We start from the raw sequence: 21600 nt of genomic DNA on the forward strand, positions 1-21600 counted from the left end.
CTTCTCTTGCTGGCTTATTTCACTTAACATAATTCCCTCAAGGTCCATCCATGTTATTGCAAATGGAATGATTTTGTTCTGTTTTACAGCTGAGTAGTATTCCATTGTATATATGTACCACATCTTCTTTATCCATTCATCTGTTGCTGGGCACTTAGGTTGCTTCCACATCTTGGCTATTGTAAATAGTGCTGCAATAAACATTGGGGTGCATAGGACTTTTGGGATTGCTGACTTCAAGCTCTTTGGATAAATACCCAGTAGTGGGATGGCTGGATTGTATGGTAGTTCTATTTTTAATTTTTTGAGGAATCTCCATACTGTTTTCCATAGTGGCTGCACCAGTTTGCCTTCCCACCAGCAGTGTATGAGGGTTCCTTTTTCTCCACAACCTCTCCAACATTTGTTAGTATTAGTTTTAGATATTTTTGTCATTCTAACGGGTGTAAGGTGATATGTTAGTGTAGTTTTGATTTGCATTTCCCTGATGATCAGCGATGATAAGCATCTGTTCCTGTGCCTATTGGCCATCAGTATATCTTCTTTGGAGAAATGTCTGTTCATGTCTCCAGCCCATTTTTTGATTGGGTTGTTTGATGTTTTGTTGTTGAGTTGCGTGGGCCCAGGCGACTCGGCCCCCACTGCAGCCTTGGTCCTTCCTGCGGGAGCGGGCGGAGGTGCCGGGTGTCCGTGTGTCCGCTGGCCGCATCCTCAGTGCACCTGCTGTCTGCTGCCCTGTTGACGTTTATGTGACTGGCTCCTACCTTATGGTGTGCGTTAGCGCTACATCCTGCGTTGTGGTTACGTTCTGCCCTGTTGGTACTTTGTGCACTGTCGTTATTTTGGACGTTCTGGTTACTTGGTACTTTGTCGTGACGTTCCACACTGTCGTTCCATATTGTTACCTTGTATGTTGTGGTACTTTCTGCCCTGTCCTGACATTCTACGTTTTGTCGTGTGGAACCGGCACCAAGACTACAGAAGCCAGAATACTCACCCCCTCACCCGATTTTTGAAGAGAAAACTTTCCGGTGTCCTCTGCAGCTTCAGTATGTTTTCTCAGCCTCTAAGGAGCAGGGGAAGCTGGGGCGGGCAGACCCCTTTGTTCCCAGTGCGTTTTCAGGGAGGGAACAGCTGCTTGGCTGCATCTGGGTCCCAGGCTGGGGCCTCAGCGTAGAACCCGCTCCTCCGCGAGGAGCCTGTGGCAGGTCCCCTTTAGTCGTGGGCGGGCGGGCAGGCTTTGCTTCTGGGGAGAGCGCCACCTCCCCGCTGTGCGAGCGCTGGCAGGCGGCCCCAGATCTGCCCCAGATCGGCTGTCCTTGCTGACCTGTTTGTGCCCTGTGCGTCCACACTGAGCCACAGCCGGGGTCCCTGCAGACACCGCCCCCTGCAAGGCCTCCCGCACCCTCAGCAGTCGCGCAGAGAGCTGCTCGGTCAGGGCGCGCCAGCTGTCCCCTCCCGCCTGCACAGCCGCCGGCCCGCCCGCCCGCGGGAGGGGTGGCCTGCCACCCCTCCTCCAGCCATGTGCCCTCCTCAGCCTGTGGAACGCGCGCCGCCTGGGCCGGCCCCCACAGCGCCTGGCCAGCGACGCACGGAGTGCGCTGAGCCCAGCCACCCCAACCGTCCTGCCGGGCGCAGCTGCCGCCCCGAGCCCAGCGGCCCCAGCCAGGCCCAGCCCCGAGAGCAAGAGCCAGAGCGAGGTGCCTGGCCCGGGCCCTGGCGGCCCACGCGAGCCGACATGCGGCTCCACGAGCCGTCGCTGTGCCAGGACCCCAGCCTGAGGCAGGAGCTGGCCTCACTGGCCCGCGGCTGCGACTTCATGCTGCCCTCCCGCTTCAAGAAGAGGCTCAAGGCCTTCCAGCAGGTCCAGGTCTGCCGCATGTCACCCCCCCGGCCCACCCGGGTCCCTCCCGAGTCCCTCCCTGGTGTGGGGGGGGCGGGGGCTGCTCGCACCCACCCGTGCAGGGAGCGTGGGTCCCGCGTGAAGTCGCTGGGAGAGCTCCTAAGAGCTCGCCCGTTGCTGGAGTTTTGGCGGCAGGTGCCGCGGTGTGGCCAGGATGCAAGCCCCCGGCGCGTGGACAGGTTCTGGCTCGGGTGGGGACCTGACCCTGTGGTCCCGGTGGGAAGCCTGGCCCATGGTCACGGCCATCTCCGTGATGACACGGCCCTGTGGGACGCCTGGCCTTCTCGGCCACATGGTGTTTACTGGGCTGTGGGGATCTGCACACATGGGCCGGGCAAGTGGATGGCTCGGTGCTGATAGTGAGTAGTTGGCGTGTAGACACCCTCTCCATGGTTGTGTGTGCTCAGAGGAGTAAGACCTGCTGTGTCTACACCTTGGACGTGTTACGAGTTAGTTTGAGGGACCCAGTCGTTTGGAAGCATCAGACAGCCCGTGATCCCCAGAGTCTGTCTGTGACTCGAGGGGTCTCTCCGTGGCATATCTTGTCCTCGCCTCAGCTCTGGGCCGGTGCTGGGGGCAGGGCCACAGGGCTTGGGGCCGGGGCTCCTGCTCCTGAACGCCTCACCTCTTGCAGTTAGACACCCGCACTTTTTCTCTAGGCCAGGACTTAACGTCCTGTTGTGGCCAAAAAAAATGACATCCAATCAGACCGGGCCATCTGGGGGAAAAAAAGACCTGCCTTCTGCTGATATTTTAATGGGAGTTTTTCTGGGATCATATCTCAGCTTTTACACAGCTTGGGAATTTTTCCTGTCTTGTGTCTTCCAACTTCTGAAGTTTTGTCTGCAGCTGGGGAAGGTGTGAGTCTGTCCCTAGATTTTAAGGAAAGTGCCTGCATTTGGAGACCCAGGAGTGGAATCTGCCCCACGCGGGTCCTGCTTTGACGATAGGAAAACAGATGTGGGGCAGTTAGGGTTTCTCCTGATGGTCCACTGGGCTGTGTGGGAGACCCGGAAATCCCTCCAGCCTCGCCCAGGATGGTCGTGCCTGGGGGCCCGGCTCCCCACAGAGCCCATGCAGGAAAGTCTGCATTGCTTTAGGGCTGCTGCTTATCAAATGAAAATCACTTTTTGGGAATCAAACTTTATGAATTCATTTCATGGGAAGTTGTTTCTTGTCACAGAAAACATGTCTCAACCTTGCTTCTCAGCCGTGACGATGTGCATTGCGTAACGTGAGTGCTCCCTGGGCTGCAGGCGGTGGACCAGTGGGTCTTTCTCATGGGGGTTGTGGGAGGAGCAGAAGGAGAGTTCTCCTGGCTCCTTTCACCCCAAGATGTTGGAGGGCGGATTCGGGACACAGCCTTGGGGGGGGTCAGCAAACATCTTTGGGAGAGGCTGGGGGTAGAGGGAGAGGCTGGGGGTGGAGGGAGGGAGGTGGTGCTTCAGCCTGACGGCCACGCCACCCGCTCAGTGGGCCCCCCTGGCCCGGAGCAGAGGACCCTGGGGCACGGCTGTGCCATCCACAGTGGAGCCATCCCTGCTCCCGCCTCCCATGTCCACCCGCCCACCCTGCCCAGGGATTCTCGGGCCTTCTGGGCGCCGAGCAGCGCCAACTCCCGGTGGTCACTGCAGGCTCTCTCAGGCCCAGGACATGCTCGGTTCGCCCCGCTGGAAGGGGTCCTGAGCGTCCTGTACCCCGGGGGTCCCCTCGCCCACTCTCCACAAACAGGCTCAGGCACAGTTGACGGGCGCCTCTGCTCCTCCACTCTGTCACCTTGCTGTGGGCCCGGACACGCTGTCCAGCCTCCCTGCAGGGTCCTTCAGGGCACACAGACCCCGCTGAGCGTCATTCCAGACCCCAGTGTGGCCACCCCCTGGGGACAGTCCTGGACTCTGAGCTGACCTCCCCTCCCTGGGGTGACAGCGTGGCCTCCCAGCTCTGCCTGTCCCAGATGGCAAGTGGGCCACAGTCTGGGGTCCTAGTCTGGGTGGGGTCACAGTACCCTGCAGGAAGGGTCATGAATACCCCCTTTGATCCACATTCCCAGGACCCTGGCAGCTGGAAGCGGCCCCTCTGTCCACTCGGCTGTGGATGCAGGTTCCCCTCACAGGCCACTCCAGAGCCGCACACACGCCCCCTTGGGAGCCCGTCCTGTGGGGCAGGTGCAGAGCCAGGCTGACAGTCAGTGTCCAGGCCGGGGACCCCGCTCAGCCGGGCTCCCCCGTCTGTGTCAGTGTTGGGAACACAGCTCTGCTCCCTCCTGTGAACGCGGCTGGCCCAGCAGCCTCCACAGTGAGCCCGGCCCCTCCTGTGCTGGAGGGAGATCCTTCGCACGAACCCGTGTGCAGGGCCTGGCTCCCCCGTTGTTGTCTTTGGCTCCCCTGTGTTAAACTTTGACCTCTGGCTCCCATCTGTCAGCGTGGAGTGTCGTTCACGCGTTTAGTTGGCGCACCTCCTGCCAGCTGGTGTGGAGGGTCCACGGGAGCCGAGGAGAAAGCTCGCGGCCCACAGGGGCCTCCTGTTGGGTGCAGCATCTTTGGGGCCTGGGCTCACCTGGAATCCACAGGCTGTCCCCCTGAGCTCCCTGGCCCCGTCCAGGGCCCCGTCCCGGCCTTGCTGCTGCATCCGGTCTCAGACGGGGCCGCCCAGGACGCTGCTGGGCTTGGCCGCTCCGGCCCAGCGTCCCTGCCTGGCCTGCTCTCATTCTGCCACCTGTGCCCTGTCCTGGCCCGTTGGAGTCGGAGGGACCCATCTGATGTCCCAGCACGTGCCGTCTGACCCCTCTGGGACCTGACCGTCCGAGGCTGGTGTTGGGAGGTGTGACCCCAGAGACACAGCTGGACGGATTTCTGCTGGGCTCCCCCACACCCTTCTGCGGGAGAAGAGATGCCTTTGCTTTATCCCAGGGCTTGGATTTTGGTCGTGGGGGCACCGCTCCGCCCCACTGTGTGTTCTGGGAGGCCCATGGGCGAGTCTGAGGTCCCAGGAGTGGGGTCGAGTCAGGGAGCAGGCGGCTGGGGCCCTCTACAGAAGTAGCTCTCCATGAGGCCGTGCCCCTTGATCGGGGCTGCAGGGGGCCTGCGTGGGGCGGGGCGGGTGGGAGCCCAGGCAAGAGGCTTGGGGACCCGAATGCCCCTTGGTCGGCTGGTTGCCATTTTTTAAGAGGCCTGAGCCGTACTTTAGGACTCTCCTTTCACACACACACGTGTGTGTTTTTGCCACTTTTGTTCATTCCAGTCATCTGGCCGCGTCCCCTGGAGGTCAGGGAATGCGCCCCACGGTCCCTGCAGGACCTGCTGAGACCTGTTTTGCGGCCCAGGAGGTGGCCAGCCCCCAACGGCGTCCTGTGTGTTGGAAAAGAATGTGAGAGCTGCAGCTGTGCTGGGGCCGCATCTATTTCTGTCCCGGAGATTAAACTTGTAAATCTCCCGTGTCTGCAGCAGGCTGTTTGTTTCTCGTTGTCCGGTCAGCTCCGTCATCGCTCCGGGGAGCTGGGCCCGGCCTCCCTGGGGGCTGGACCTCTGCTTTTCCCTGCAGCGTCTGCCGTGTCCGTGTGGGGCTCCTGGGGCCGGCATCGGCCAGCTCTGAGGCATGTCGTTTCCCCTGGTCGCCTGCCCTGACGCGGTCCCTGTCTCTCTCTAGTACTGTCCACACCTCCACCTCTTGTGTGCACGTCAGTCCAGCCACCCCACGGCCCCTCTACCCTTTTCCGTCTTTTGAGAAGATGTTCACCCTCTGCACCCTTACGTCTTATGTGTGTCTCTTGTGAATAGACACGATTCTCTTTTTCCTTCTGATCTTCATCTTTTAACTGTGCCGTTTGTCTGTTTCCACGTGTTATGACTGTTCGTCCATCTTGGTTTATTTTCGTCCTGTCCTTTCTTGCCTCCTCTTTCTCTTTTCCTCTCCTACTTTGGAGTATTCCCTTGCTCCTAGCTGACTGCTCATCCTAGAAATGGCCACTACTGGATTTTTCCAGGTGAAAAATTAATACCTTTGCCTTCCAGCTCAAAACACTCAGATGGGGGCTGGCCCAGTGGCGCAGCAGTTAAGTGAGCATGTTCTGCTTCAGCGGCCCGGGGTTCACCAGTTCGGATCCCAGGTGCAGACATGGCACCACTTGGCAAGCCATGCTGTGGTAGGCGTCCCACATATAAAGTAGAGGAAGATGGGCACGGATGTTAGCTCAGGCCCAGTCTTCCTCAGCAAAAAGAGGAGGATCGGCAGATGCTCAGGGCTAATCTTCTTCAACAAAAAAAAACAAAACTCTCAGACACTTCCATTCCATGACCCCATTCATTTTATACTGCTGTTGTTGCCTTCGGAGGGTTTTTAAAAAGAAATAAAATCGCCGCCTTATGATGATTCACACAGTCAGCGTGTTGAGATTTGCCCCCCATACGCCCCTTTCCTGCATCTCCGACCTGCGTCAGGAGCACTTGGCTTCTGCCTGACGCACGGTCCCCCGCACATCCTGGACCAGCGTCTGCTGACAGTGGCCGGCTCGCTTTTGCTTTTCTTCCGTTTTGGTCTCAAACTGTCTCCATGTTGGTTTTGTGTGGCAGACACCTCCCGGGAGGTGGCGTTTGGGTGAAAGGGCAGCCGCTCTCCTCCAGCTCTGGCCCCTGCATTTCTGTCGAGAAGCTGGCTGCAGGGCTCCTGGGTCGCTCCTTTGGAGACGGTCCCCTTTTCTGTTCCGTTCCGTCTCCTTGTGGCAGGTTCTGAGGATCTGCCGCTGTCTTGGGTGTTGTCCCGTCTCGTCGTCCGGTGTGCAGTGTGGGTCGCTCCAAGGACTCCTGCTTGGGGTTCCTTGGGCCTCGGGTCTCAGGATGTGTCTCCAGCTCTGCAGCTGCAGGCTCAGCACCTGCGTCTCCTCCCTCCCGGGGCACGAGTCCCTCCCAGCTGTGCTGCTCTGCTCTCCAACCCAGAAAGCAAGTGTGTTTCCTGTTCTTCTGGACGTTTTATTTGGGGCTGTCTTAAGTCTCCTCACTCTTGCATCTTCAAGCCTCTCCCTGTCTTGATATATGAAGCGTGTCGGCTCTCATTCTCAACAACGTCAGAGTCCGGAGTCTTCGCCAGCCCAGCTGCTCCCTGCTTGCCGGCTCTCCCTCATGGTGCCTTCCTTTCATGTGTGTTTGTGCATTTTGATCATGAACGCCTCACTTTCCTTGGAACTTGGGGCGTTTTCTGAGTCCCGAGTTGAGGATGGTTCACCTCAGCACATCTTGCTGCTTCCGGGCACTGCTGATCTGTGGCAGCCTGACGTCGTCGGCTGGAGGGTTTGGGGACCAGGCACAGGATGTACATTTGGTTTGCACACTTGACTGGGAGTCTGCTGTGAGCTCTCGGGAGCTTTGCCACCACCCCTGCCCGCAGCCCCTTGATGCAGCACCAGCTTTCAGGCCTATGATTGTCCTTTCCTTCCTGGGGTCAGAGGTTGGTGGGGATTTATTTCCACTTCATTCTTCTCGCTGCAGGGGCAGCCCCCAGGATCCCGCTCAGGGGGCAGCCTCCGTCGAGGATGCTGGATGTTGCCTCCTGTCCCCGAGCTCTGCAACACTGTGAGGTGACGGTCACTTCACCCCCTTGAGTGCACTCCCTGAAGGCAGCGCCTGTCCAGCCTCTCCTGGCCTCGCTGGGTGCCCCTTCCCAGCGTCCGTGCCCTGAGAGTCCTTCCTCTCTTGCCAGTCCGTGAGGCACTCAGGAAGATGTTTGTCAAGTGCTCTCCCCAGCATTTCCAGCTGCCTTCCTCAGAAGGGCTGGTCCGGGTACCTGGGTCTTGACAGGGCCGCAGAAAGAGCACACATGTTAGCATTTACTTCTCCCTGAGTCGATCCTGCAAGTCCAGCACCAGAACTGGGTCATCCAGTGTTGCGCTGTGCCTCAGGGAGTGAGTTGGTGGGAGACGCTTGCTTCCCCATGAGTGTGAGAGACATGGAAGGTTCCAGGCTGGGAGAGACTCACTGTGGACAGAGGGAAACAGAGTCATGTGGCCAAGTTCTCTGAGGTAGCAGCTTTCCGAACACAGCGAAAGGTGTTTTCCTTTCAGGGGAGCTCTTTGGGATGTGCGTTCCATCACTGCATATTGCTGGGGGCCTGCTCTGTGCCAGGCACTGGAGGGTAGCTGCACCTTCTAGTTGGGATGACAGAAAAGCCTACAGAGCCTGACTGGGATGACAGTACCTGTGAAGGGGCGGCAGGTGGGGTGGGATGTGTGTTCTGTCAGGGATGACCTTGTGACCTGCGGTGATGTATTCTGTGAGGGGGCAGCAGATGGGGTGGGATGTGTGTTCTGTCAGGGATGACCTTGTGACCCGGGGTGATGGTTCCTGTGAGGGGGCAGCAGATGGGGTGGGATGTGTGTTCTGTCAGGGATGACCTTGTAACCTGGGATGATGGTTCCTGTGAGGGGGCAGCAGGTGGGGTGGGATGAGTGTTCTGTCAGGGATGACCTCGTGACCTGGGGTAACGGTTACTATGAGGGGGCGGCAGGTGGGGTGGGATGTGTGTTCTGTCAGGGATGACCTTGTGACCTGGGGTGAGGTTCCTGTGAAGGGGCGGCAGGTGGGGTGGGATGTGTGTTCTGTCAGGGATGACCTCGTGACCTGGGGTGATGGTTCCTATGAGGGGGCTGCAGGTGAGGTGGGATGTGTGGTGTGTAGGATGACCTTGTGACCTGGGGTGATGGCTCCTGTGAAGGGGCAGCAGGTAGGGTGGGATGTTTGTCCTGTCAGGGATGACCTTGTGACCTGGGGTAACGGTTACTATGAGGGGGCGGCAGGTGGGGTGGGATGTGTGGTGTGTCAGGGATGACCTTGTGACCTGGGGTGATGGTTGGTGTGAGGGGACGGCAGGTGGGAGTGGGCTCAGGCGGGGGGTGTTGTGTTGTCTATTGATGACATGCTAGTGGCAGGTGGGATCTGATCATGGTCTTAGATGAGGTAAGGCAGTGTTTGTGGGGCGCCTGGGAACAGTAGGCACAAAGGCCCTGAGGTGGGCAGTGACAGGGGCAGTCATTAGCGCCTCCACACACCCGCTGTGCCCCAGGGAGCTGTGGTGCAGTGGTTCTCAAACTCCTGACCCAGGGGACCGTCCTCCTGTACCAGCGTGTTGGTGGAAGGGACGTGTGGCACCCTCAAGGGAAGCCCTCCTGCTGGCAGCAGCCAGTGTGGCCATGCGGGGTGTCTGCAGGGCGCTGTCAAGAGCACCAAAGACCTGTGGTTGTGTCTTTGCCCCTAAGTTTGTAGCTGTCTCCCTTCCTCCCTCCCTCCATCTGCCAAATTCCCCCCAAATTCCCCCCGTCCGCATGGCTCTGACCACAGGGGCCGTCTCTCACTGCGCAGCCCATGTGGGCGTCCTCCCTCCACCATGGTCAAGCTCCCCAGGCAGTAAGCTCGCTCGTGTCCCACTCTGCTCGTCCTGTGCTGCTGTCCAGAAGGTCATGTCTCATGGAGCTATGCGTGTGTCCTCGGGGCCAGGCCTCAGGGCCCGGAGCAGAGGAAGACAGGAGCTCTGCTGTGTTCCAGGGTCAGAAGGACCCGGGCTGCCGCACGAGGCGAGGGGTTCCTGGAGATCAGCGAGCTGTGTGTCCACCCCCAGGAACAGACACACGAGCTGAGGCAGAGACAGGCCCTCGCGTGGCAGCCCTGGGCGTGGAGGCCTCATGCGTGTGTGTGCGTCTGTGTGTGTGTCTCCATCGCGACCAGCAGGCCCTTCCCCGCCAGTCCTGACTGGGAGGCCCATTTGGCTGTTGGGCCCCATCCCCTTCCTGTTCCTGCCCCTGGAGACAAGCGGACCAGCAGACGGTGGGGGATGGAGAAGGAGGAACAGGTGACTGAGCCGGTGCCATCGCTGTCGTGGGAATCTCTGCGCCATGTGCTCAGGAAGCGGGTAGAAACCGTCAGATGTGGTTCATCCCGTGCAGTGTGAATACTGCCTCCTAGAGTGCTCAGTCTTTGCAGCTTCGGAAGACACGTTGGCGCGTCTCCACCCACAGAGGTTTGGTGAACTTGCTCCTGACGCGTGGTTTCTGCCCCTTGCGAGGCCCACACAGGACCTGGGGCTCCCCGTGCCCTTGGCCCAGGCTGGCCCCTCTGCCCGGGTGGCCCATCAGCTTCTCCCTCTCGGACTGCGGCCGAGCCTGCATCACGGGGGCCCGGTGTCCATCCTCCTTGGAACTGGCCCCCCCATGTCCTTCTCTATACCTCTGGCCTCTCCTGTTGTCCGAGGCCTCCCCGCCCAGCAGGGCCATGGGAGGGTCGATGGGCCACTGTACAGACCTCAGACGTTGTCCCCGTGGTGCCGGTCGTTCTGAGTTCGTGAGCACAGGGCACGTGCTCAGATGTCATAAAGTAGCTCCCAGTGCTGCCTTGGACCATCTGTTAGACCAACGAGAGAATGAAGCCGACTACAAACGTGATCTAAAAACTCCCGTGTGGTGACAGACGTCACAAAGTAAATAAAAAGACGTGGGGCCTGGGGACGGAGGACAAAACTCACAAAGCCGAAGACACGTGCCGCCCTGGGAATGGTCAGAGGAGGAACAGAAATGACGGCACAGCGTGGAGTAGAGAAGGGGCAGGGAAGATGGTGTCCTTGCCTTTTAGACAAATGAGGAGATGCTCCACCTGGTTCAGAGTACGGTGGGGGTGGAGCATGATGCCTGTGTGGTGTCTTAGTTCCCCCAGACGGCGGAACCTCAGTTTGACAGCGCCCTCTGCTGACGGGGCAGGAGGGAATGCGGTGTCGGAGATGGTGGTGGCCCCCGGAGCTCCTCCCGCAGGAGCACGTGGACGAGCCACACTCTTGCGGTGCTGAGGCCGTGCCGGCTGCCTCCCTGTGCTCCCATTCAGATTGGGGCCTTTGTAAGCTTCTTGCACTCGCTCACCTTTAAACAACGCAGGACAGGCGCCTAGCCCGTGGTGGGGACCGCCCACCTTTAGGACTGTGGTGTGTGCAGACACCAGCACCAGGGACACCAGGCCCCCAAAGCCCCCTCAGGAGGTGCTTGCATGTATCCTCACGCCTAGGACAGGAGCCACGAGCACTCGCTGCTGCTGCTGCTGCTCCACAAAGGGGCATGCTGGCCTCCCGCCCTCCCCTCACGTGTGGTGGCGGCCGGGTCACCGCGAGGTCACCAGGGCACAAAGGCCACGTTACTTCCCCAGGCAGAGCCGCCAGGACCCCAGGGCAAAGCCTTGCTCGCGGATCCCAGCCTGGATTCGCATCTGCGTAGACTGCGGATTCATGAGGAGGTCTGGTCGCCACGCGTGACTTGTGCAGATGAAGACAGACTTCCTCGTGAGTGTCCAGCGAGGTTCCAGAGCTGTCGCTTGGCAGCCCTTGGGCAGGAAATGTCCCTATGTCTCCACAGGAGGGGGGCACAGATAGTGGGCGTGAGCGACACAGGGCCTGACACCACATGTCCAGGACGCCCCAGTGAGCCCACCCCGCTGCTTTCAGGGCTTCGTGTGGTGGAGTCAGCATCACGCCGTCGCCAGCTGGAGTGTGCCTGTGGCCATCCAGGGGGAGGAGGGCACCCATGGGGACGCTCGGGCCAGCCAGGGGGGCGAGGGTGAGCCTCGTGGTGGATTGCTGTGCACTGACAGCCGCAGGAAGATTTGATTTAAGTTCTTTGTCACGTTCTGTCCATTTTGTCAAAGTCCATTTCTCAGGACCGGCCTGAGTATTAACTGTGTAACGGGTCTGGCAGAAGCCGGCTGACACGGTGACAGCAACCTCGTTTTCAGGAATCACACCTGGTCGTAGGCGAGAGGCCGAGCAGTGTGTCTGCATGGAGGCGTAGCAGCGCTGTCATCCCTCTTCCTTGTCCTTTCCCAGGTGACCAGGTGCGCGGCCTCCTAGCGCTGACCAGCAGCGAACGACGTCCCTGTGACTTAGCAGCCCAGGGGTCTGTGTCAGCCCAGCCATGGACTGGGGAGAAGGCACATGGTTGACAACGGCTCCAGAACCAGCCCAGGGGCAGCCACCCCACAGTGTAGGTGCCCTGCCCTCTGCCTGGAGCGCCAGACTCCTTGTGCCTCAGTTTTCCCACCGTGAATACAGGATGCTGGTGGCACGTCAGTCACAGATCGTCCTGAACGCGGCAGTTGAGTGAGATGGCTCATGGGAAGATGTGGTCGGTGCTCAGGAAACACCAACACCGTATTGCACAAAGGTACAAGGGCAGCGACTGTGGCCGACAGCTCAGGGCATTGGGCTCGCAATTCATTCCGCCTCGCGGGAGAGAAGAAAAGAGAAAGACGGGAAAACGGAACCACCGCCACAAGGCAAGGAAACAGGCACTCAGGGGCCTGCCCCGGGGGCACAGCAGTTAAGTTTACAGGCTCCGCTTCGGTGGCCTGGGGTTCGCGGGTTCGGATCCCAGGCGCAGACCTAGCACCGCTCGTCAAGTCACGCTGAGGCGGCCTCCTTCATATGAAGTAGTAGACGATTGGGACAGATGTTAGCTCAGTAACAGTCTTCCTCACAAAAAATTAAAAAAATGAAAAATGGCCCTCAGTCTTTGTTCCAGAAATCGAGGGGAAAAGTTATCTTCCTCAAAGCGAATCGTGGGCACCCCCAGCAGATCTGTTGAACCGAACCCTCTCCTTCCAAGGAGGCAGCTCTGGGTGTGGCTTCCCCTCCCGCCTGTCCCTGGGCCACGGTGGGTGTGGTTTTGGCTCAGTGCTGCTGTGCAGGGCTGTCACATCAGGACTCAGTGATTCTGACACTGTAACCCAATCCCCGTGGAACAGGACATCCCGGGCTGGGAGGAGGGGGATCAGCCTGTGTCCCTGGGTGCTGACTCGGGCCGAGTCTCGTGAAGGGTGGGCCCGAGGTCATCGTCCAGCCTTTGCTCTGCTCTGAGGCTTAGTCCACAGTGTGGTCCTCGTGCTTCCCACCGTCCATGGCAGATCCACCTCGCTCAGCACAGCCGGCCTGCAATAGGTGCCGGAGCCTCAGGGCCGCCCTTTGCAGCCTCTCCTTTCTGATCACCGTGCCGTCCACATCTGCCTCTCGGCTCTCAGCACTGAGGTGACCCTGCGTCAAACCCCTGACTGTTTTATTTGCCCTGTTGTGATCACAGGGCTCATTGTCGTGCGTCTGCAGGCTCTCCCCATAGCCCCCCAGTACAGCAGACTCAGGACAGCAACACCTCTGGATGTGTTGCTGTCGTCTGTGGGTCACGTCAGTGGGGCAGGACAGAAAGCGTTTACAAGTGACTCCTCCTCCTAGTGCTGGAGGGAAAACAGACAGGTGACACAGGGCGTCCCGGGACATGACTGAGGGGACGCGAGGCCGTCCCGAGATGTGACTGAAGGGGACATGGGGCCATGCTGAGACGTGACTGAGGGGATGCGGGGCCACCCTGAGACATGACTGAGGGGGACATGGGCCCCTCCCGAGACGTGAGTGAGGGGGACGAGGGACCGTCCCGGGACGTGAGTGAGGGGATGCAGGGCCGTTCTGAGACGTGACTGAGGGGGACGTGGGGCCATCCTGAGACGTGACTGAGGGGACGTGGGGGGCCACCCCAAGACATGAGTGAGGGGGACGTGGGGCCATCCCGAGACGTGACTGAGAGAACATGGGCCGTCCCTGAGATGGACTGATGGACTGAGGAGGACACTAGCCGGTCCCAGAGGCTGCAGCTGGGTGGTGAAGAGGCCCCCGTTGCAGGACGAGATGTGTAGGACACCCGCAGGTTTCAGTGGGGAGCCGTGTTGACTGTGTATCCTGGTGGCAAATTGGTAGTGCTGTTGGTGTCTGGTGTTCCAGCCCCTGGTCCCTGTGGCATGAGGCGGTGGCTGCATGAGCTGTGCTCTGTCACTCGGCCTTGGGGAGGGTGGCTGACATGTGAGTGCCCCGTGGCGCATGGAGGGGACCCCCCACCTGGGCGTTCGGGCCTGCTGGCGGTGCCATTCCTCTGGGTAAGAACCACGCTGTGCCCGGTCACTGGGCCGGCCCTGAACCCTCTGTGGTGTTTCCTCGGCCTGCTGTGTTGTGTGTGTGTCTCCTGCACGCTCAGGGTCTGCAGGTCCTATGTGGTCCCGTGGTGTCCCGTGTGCATTGGGTTCCCCAGACCTTGTTGAGTTGGGGACCCTCACAGTGCACTCTCCTGACCATCTGCCCACTCCCGGCCCCATCAGCCCCCGTGGCCTCAGGCATTGGGTTTTTGCTGCTCAGTCCAGTCCTTCCCCAGTAGGACGCTGGGCTGTTCCTGCCTCCTGAGACTGTGGCCTCGTGTCCCCAGCCCTAGAGAATGTAGGGTGTAGACCGGAGATGCGTCCATGGGCCAGACTGTGCCTCCCCGTCACTGCCCGTCGAGGCCGACCGGGTGCCTGGTCCTCGGCGGCCGTCTACGACCCGGCTCCCAGGAGCTGTTTCTGGCCCCAGAAGGCCTCTCCTGAGTCAGCAGGGAGATGCTGCTGAGTCCTGCTGGGCGACCGTGCCCACCGTAGTGGGAACAGCGAGCCTCATGGGCTCGGCCTCAGAGGAGATTCAGAGCCTCTCCCCCCTCGGTGCTGCAGACCCGGCCTGGGGCCAACTTTCGGCAGTCATTCCTTAACCGGGTCCACTGAACAGCTCTTTCTGCTTGGGGGCATTTTAAACAACCGTGTTTTATATACAGAGTCCCCCCTTCCGCCTGTAACGACAGCCCCACAGCAGGTCAGCTCCCTGAATCCCCGAGGGCACGTCCCGACACCACTGTGTCTTGGAAAGCATGTCAGGAGGTCAAACTTCTCCGAAGTAGTTGCTGCTGAAGGTGCTGGCTTCACTTGGGGTGGCTCAGCTGCCGTTCTGCCTTCTGGCGAGAAAGAGGCTGCAGGGCCAGATCCTTTCCCGGAGGGCCATCCCAGGTCAGGTGACAGACGTACGTCCCATTCTCCGGGAGGCACACGTGGGAACCAGCGACTGCAGGTGTGGGCCCCAAAGAGAGGCCACACCTGTCCTGGCTGTGAGCGAGCGCCATTGACGGCCCGCCTGGAGGACCCTGACCCCAGGAGGACTGCGGGGCAGGCTCCCCACAAGGACCTGTGCCAGCCTCCCTGGCAGCCTGGGCCGTCAGCTGTCACTGTTGCGGGGTCACACTGAGGCAGGGCTGGGGGAGGCTCAGCAGTGTGGATCAGTGGTATGTGACGCTCTCTTGTGGTGTGTGACCTTTCGGATGCGGGTGGCCTCATGGCTGGAGTTGGCCCCCAGGATTGTCTGGCGTTCTGTGCACATTGGGGTTCCGTGGCCCCGTGCGCTCACTTTGAGAACGGTGCCGCCCCTGTCTGTTACGGGTTCATGTGAGGACGATGTTTCCTGTTCCCAAGTCCTCACCACCTGTCTCATTTCTCAGGTCCAGACAAAGGAGGAGCCCCTGCCACCAGCCAGCAGCCAGAGCATCCCCACCTTCTACTTCCCCCGAGGCCGTCCGCAGGGGACAGTGGACGTCGATGCCGTCATCGCCAAGATTGAGCGGACCTTCGCCCAGTTTCCGCACGAGAGAGCCACCATGGAGGACATGGGCAAGGTGGCCAAGGTGGGTGCCCTGCGTGCTGCCTCTGGGCAGCACCACGTTCACGGGTTGGTGCTTGTGTTCTGTTTTCAGGATCTGAAACACAGTGGAGACTCTGTATTAACGGTTGTGCCAAATATTGAAGACAGACATGCCTGTGCGTTGTTGCCCTCCCAGATGGAGCAGCGTTCACCTTTGCATTTTTTAAGCAACTGATCCCCTGAGGTCCAGCCTGGGCCTTCCTCTCCGCCCTCCTGCCCCGTGTCTCTCCCTGTGTAGGGTGGGTGCTAGTGGACCCACAGTCCATGCGCAGCAACATGTCGATTTTGAACTTAGCCTAACACATGATCCCCCGTGCATTGTCTCACCATTTGGTTTTGAAATTCGGTGGCATGTCTCCAGGCCATCCATGTTGACATGTGTAGACACACGTAGACGAGCACAATCGTGGTTTCCCACATCGCCTCAGCCGCGTGGGAAGGCTCCCGTGTAGCCGGCGGCTGGCACGGCCCCTCCTGGGTGCTGGCGTTGACGCGTCCCGCTCCCCCATGGATCGGGCTGCCTTGGGCTGTGCTCCTGAGCTCCGCCTTCAGGCCGCATTGGGGTGCTTGTGCTTCCCCTTTGCCCCTGTGCTTCCGGGGTGCTTTCTCTCTCTTTCTTCATCCCCACCCTCCCCTCTGGAATGTCTCTTCCTATTCTGGATGCTGACCCTCCGTCCATGTGTGTTGTGAGCAGGTTCTGTTCCACCTGCTGAATGGTTCACGTGCTTCCTTTTGCTTGCAGTTTTTAGGGCTTGTCCTCTTTTCTTGTTGGAACTGCTTTATTGAGATATAACTCTCGGACCACAGTTCACCCATTTAAAACGTACAACTCAGCACAATGCAGTGTATGCCCGGAGTTGTGCAGCCATCATCGTAGTCAACTGGAGGACATTTTTGTCACCCCCTAAAAGAAACCCTGTACCCTTTAGCTGTCATCCCCCCTCCCCCACCCCCAACTAATCCACTTCCTGTCTCTGTAGGTTCGAGTATCCTGGACATCTTATGTAAACAGATCCATACCATGTGTGGCTTTTTGTGTCTGCCTTCTTTCCCTCAGCACACAGCCAGACCCGGGCGACACTGGGGGCTCGGCTCCAGGCCCCCACAACAAAGTGAATGTCACCATAAAGCAAGTCACACGAATTGTTTGGTTTCCGAGTGCAGATAAAAGTTAGGTTTATGCTATGCTGTAGTCTAAGTGGGTGATAGCATTATGACTAAAGAAAAGTGCATACCCTAATTAAAAAATACCATATTGCTAAAAAATGCTAACCAGCACCTGAGCCTTCAGCAAGTCATCTTCTCTTTGCTGGTGGAGCATCTGGTGAAAAACGCAATAAAGCAAAGCGCGGTAAAGCGAGGAGCAATAAAGGAAGTGCTTTATTGCAAAATAAAGCAAAAATACAAGCGAGCCTGTGTTTTCAAGGTTCGTCTGTATTGGGGCGTGTGTCAGTGGCACGTCCTTTCAGCGTCCCGTTGTGCATTTATCCATTCATCAACTGATGGACGTCTGGGTTGGCCCACCTTTGGGCTGTGGTGCACAGGGCTGCTGGAACACGCGTGTGCGAGTCTTGGTGTGCAGGTGTAGGGTTCTCTCAGATATACACACCTAGGAGTGGAATTGCTGGGACACATGGCGACACCATGTTTAACGCTTTGAGGAGCCACAAGACCATTTCCCAAAGCAGCTGCCCCATTTTGCATTCCCACCGGCAGCGTAGGAGGGTTCCGATCTCTCACACCCTCGCCAGCACTTGTGTCTTGCTGATTGTAGACAGCGTGTCCTAGGGGGCACGAAGTGTCTCCTGGTGGTTTTGACTCGCATTTCCCTGAAGACTGTCATGTTGAGCAGCTTTTCATCTGCTTATTGGCTATTTGTGCATCTTCTTTGTAGAAATGTTTGTTTAGATCCTGTGCCCGTTCTTTAACTGGATTGTCACTTTATTGTCCAATTGTAAGAGTTCTTTATATATTCTAGATTCAAGTCCCTTATCCAATACTTGGTGTGCATTTTTTCCCATTCTCTGAGTTGTTTTTTCTTTTTTTTAATTATATGTACTCAGCACCTGAAAAACTGAGAATTGACCTGAGTCTTTTTTAACCTTTTCTTTTTTGCTGAGGAAGACTGGACCTGAGCTAACATCTGTGCCAGTCTTCCTCTATTTTGGATGTGGGCTGCTGCAACAGCATGGCTTGTTGAGCGGTGTGTAAGTCTGTGCCCAGGATCTGAACCCACCAACACTGGGCCACTGAAGCAGAGTGTGCAAACTTAACTACTGTACCACCAGGCTGACCCCTTTTTTCAGTTTTTGATAGTCTTCCATGATGCCAAAAAGTTTTTGTTTGTTTGATAAAGTTCACTTTATCTGTTTTTTCATTTGTTGCCCGTACTTTTGCCGTCATATCCAAGAAATCATTGCCAGATGCAAGGTCATGAAGATTTGCTTTTGTTTTTTCCTGAGAGTTTCTAGTTTCGGCCTTTACGTCTAGGTCTTTGATCCATTTTGAGTTAATTTTTGAATATAGTGATGCAGCGGTCAAACTCCATTTTTTACGTCTGGAAATCCAGTTGTCTCAGCACCAAGGCTGAAGAGACCATTCTTTCCCCGTCCAGCGGCCCTGGCCCCCTTGTTGAAAATCAGTTCCCCATAAATATGAGGGTTTAGTACTGGATTCTGATTCTAGCCCTTGACCTGTCCTTGTGTCTTTATGCCAGTTCCACCCTGTCTTGATTACTGCTGCTTTGTAGTCGGTTTTGAAATGGGACGTGTGAGTCCCTTCTCAAGCTTGTTTTGGCTCTCCGTGGACCCTTGCAACTCCTTATGGATTTTAGGGTCAGCTTGTCAGTTTCTGCAGAGACGCCAGCTGGGGTTCTGCTGGGCTCGCGTTGACTCTGTAGATCGGTGTGGGGAGTATGGCCGTCTTACTACTGTCTTCTCATCCGTGTACATAGGATGTCTTCCACTCACTTAGGTCTTAGTTTCTTTCGAAGATGTTTTGTAGTTTTCAAGTATAAGTTTTGCACATCTTCTGTTAAATTTGTTCTGAAGCATTTTATTCTTTTTGATGCTATTATAACTGGAATGCTTCTCTGAATTTTATTTTCAGCTTGTTCATTGCAAGTGTATAAAAATGCAATTAATTCCTGTGTACTGATCTTGTATCCTGCAGTCCTCTGAACTCATTTATTCGTTCTAATAGTGTTTTAGCGTATTCCTTAGGATTTTGTGTGTACATGATCATGTTACCTGCGGCTAGAAATAGTTTCGCTTCTTCCTTCCCGGTGTGGATCTGTTATTTCCTCGTCGCGCCCGACTGCTCTGGGAAGAACCTGTAGCGTGGTGTGGTGTTGATGTCCGAGAGTGGAGGTTCTTGATCCTGCCCTTGGGAAAAGCATCCAGTCCTTCACCGCTAAGCATGCTGTGAGCGTGGGTTTTCACAGATACCCTTTATCGGGTTGGGGACCTTCCTTTCCATTCCTGGTTTGGTCAGCGTTTTTATCAAGAAAAGATGTTAGCTTGGTCGGATGTTTTTCCTGTGTCTGTTGAGAGGCCCGTGTGGTTTGGTTCTTTATTCTATGGATGAGGTGCATTACGTGAGTTGGTTTTTCCAATGTTAAACCAACCTTGCGTTCTGGAGCAAATCCCACTTGGCCATCGTGTGTGGTCCTTTTTCTGCGTGGCTGGATTTCACTGGCTGGTATTCTGTGGATGGTTTTTGTGTCCGTATCCAGAAGAGATACTGGCTGGCAGTTTTCCTGTGATTCCTGTGTCTGGTTTTGGTATTAGGGTAACACTGGTCCAAGAGGAAGATCGGAAGTGTCCCCTTCTCTTCTGTTAGAGATCGCCTTTTTAAAGTATGTTTTTAAATTTTGTTTTATAAGTATGTAAAAACGTACATGGTTCCAAGGTCAAAACTCACAAACCAGATATATTCCCATAAGTCCAGAGTCTACCCCTGTCTGTTCAACTCTGCTCTCTTCCTCCCCCATAAGTAACAGTTTTCATAAATTTGGCTTATCCTTTATTTTTTAATATGAGCAAATACCTACAAATATACATCTGTGTATGTACACACATATTTAATTTCTTCCCTTTCTTGGATGAGAAGTAGCACGCTGTTCTATGCTTGGGTGTGTTCTCTCTGAACATTATGGGTGGCGATCACTCCCCATTGGCGAGGTGGTCCTCGCTTGGCATGTTCGTGTGGGAGCATGAAAGTGACCCCACGAGCTGAAACCTGTGTAGCTTTTCTACTTCTTTGGCGGCTTTCTCCGGGCACGGTTGCTGGGCGAGAAGCAGTGGGTGTCTGCTGTGGACAGTTTGGTGAGCTCCAGTGGGCCTGTCAAGCCGTCAGCACAGTCAGCATGATGAGCGTCTCCACTGGCCCCTAAACTCTGCTTCATTCTCATCCCTCCCGCCCCCAGCCCCAGGCTCCCTGTGGTCACTATTGATTAGGGATTTCTAGAATTGTACATAAACTAAATCATACTGCAGATACTTTCATTCTTTTTATGGTGGTAAAATTCACATAAAGTTCCACCAGCATTTTAACCATTTTAAGATGTACAATTCAGGGGCCTTTATTTCATAGACAGTGTTGCACAACCATTACCACTGTCTGGTTCCCGAACATTCACATCCCCCTACAAGGGAATCCCGGGTTCTGTAGCAGTCACTCCCCATTCCCCACGCCCAGCCCCTGGCAACCATGAGTCCCCTTTCTGTCTGTGGATTGGCCTGTTGTGTTTCAAAAAGATCTGGGCAAAAGTTTTGATACAAATGAAAATAAAACCAAACCCACCTTCCCTAAGCGTCATTTTTTAAGAACAGCCAGAGAAGTGTGATGGTTTGGTGCCTAAGCTTCCTTTCCTGCTGAAATTCTCATCCAGCCTGGCACCAACCTGAAGGAAATCACCTCACTCCTCATGCTCATCGCCCTTCCCTCTTGGGACCTGGGACCTTCCTCCCAGGACCGTGGGGTTAGGGGCTAATAATGGAAGTGAAGTCACTTAGAAAACACAGAAAAGCAACTTTAGGAGATATGTCACTTCAGGTAATCTAATCCCATCCATCAAACAAAATCTGCAAGTGTTTGGTGGTGAGGATGTGGTCTATTTTCCAGAAATCACAGACAGCTTATATTGCTTCCTGTGAAAACTTTTTCACCTCCTGTACAAGCTCCCATCCAACCCAAGTACGTTTCTTAAGTAGTCTCAACAGAAAAACTAACCTGAGAATGATTTAACGGGACTTTCAATTCTAAAAGATCCAGTGTCAAACGCTTTATGATCAACTTCCTTTGGCACCGCAGAGCCCACGGCCTCAGCACGCTCTCCCGGCTGCATCCTCTCTCTCATTGCCTTCTTCACAGCAGCGAGGCGACCCCCATCTGCGATCCCAGCATCATCATGTTTTGGTTCACTCGCTATACCCGAGACAACTTTTTCCTACAAAGAGAAATTATGACATTTACTAAAGCAACTCATTACCATCTTATAAGAAAAATGAATAAAGCATGCCTAAAATATTTCACACATCCATCTTATGCTTATCAAGTTCCTAGTATGTGCTAAACATGCTGGGGGTCAAAGGTAAAGGACAAAGTTCCTGCCCTCAAGGAGTTAGTTGTGGTTGTCGTTTAATGTAAACAAAGATAGGACCCTTCAACATGTCTAAAAACTGATGGAAAAGAGAGAACAAGGCTAACTGATGGGATGAGAGGTCAATGAATAAGAGATCTGGGGGAATGGTTCCAAAGTATAGATAAAAGATTAGTTTGATTTTAACTGTTCAGTAGTCTTAACGGTGGCCTATAAAATAATGTAGGAGAGAAACACTGGTGGTAAGGGGCAGAATTACAAGGCTCCGACATAATGCTGTCTTGACACAGCCGTTATCTGCGTCACTGATGGTGTTATGTCCCCAGGACTAAGCACCCGATAAGAAATGCGCACGGCAGGTCCAAATGTCCCAGCATCCTTCCTGTTTAACAGACTTGAAATTCATTCAATCAATCTCGTCACTGTCCTCAGGGCCTTTGTCATTAGTAAGACATTACTAACGTCTTACTAAGACATTACTTCATTAGTAAAATAAGGAGACTTCATTAGTAAAACAATCCTACAATAATCCTTTAATACTCTA

General features: G+C 56.0%; 1 protein-coding gene across 1 annotated transcript in view; it reads left to right on the forward strand.

The window, feature by feature from the left end:
• Positions 1-1312: 1312 nt before the first annotated feature.
• LOC139043325 (serine/threonine-protein phosphatase 2A regulatory subunit B'' subunit beta-like) overlaps positions 1313-21600 on the forward strand; it is a 55810-nt gene continuing 35522 nt past the window's right edge. The window contains exons 1-2 of the mRNA XM_070503555.1: positions 1313-1870; positions 15255-15437. Of these exons, the coding sequence (XP_070359656.1) occupies positions 1523-1870; positions 15255-15437 (531 nt within the window). The 5' untranslated portion in view covers positions 1313-1522. The remainder of the gene's footprint in view (positions 1871-15254; positions 15438-21600) is intronic.

The sequence above is a fragment of the Equus asinus genome, unplaced genomic scaffold, assembly GCF_041296235.1.
Source record: "Equus asinus isolate D_3611 breed Donkey unplaced genomic scaffold, EquAss-T2T_v2 contig_2, whole genome shotgun sequence".
In the NCBI taxonomy this organism is placed as follows: domain Eukaryota; kingdom Metazoa; phylum Chordata; class Mammalia; order Perissodactyla; family Equidae; genus Equus; species Equus asinus.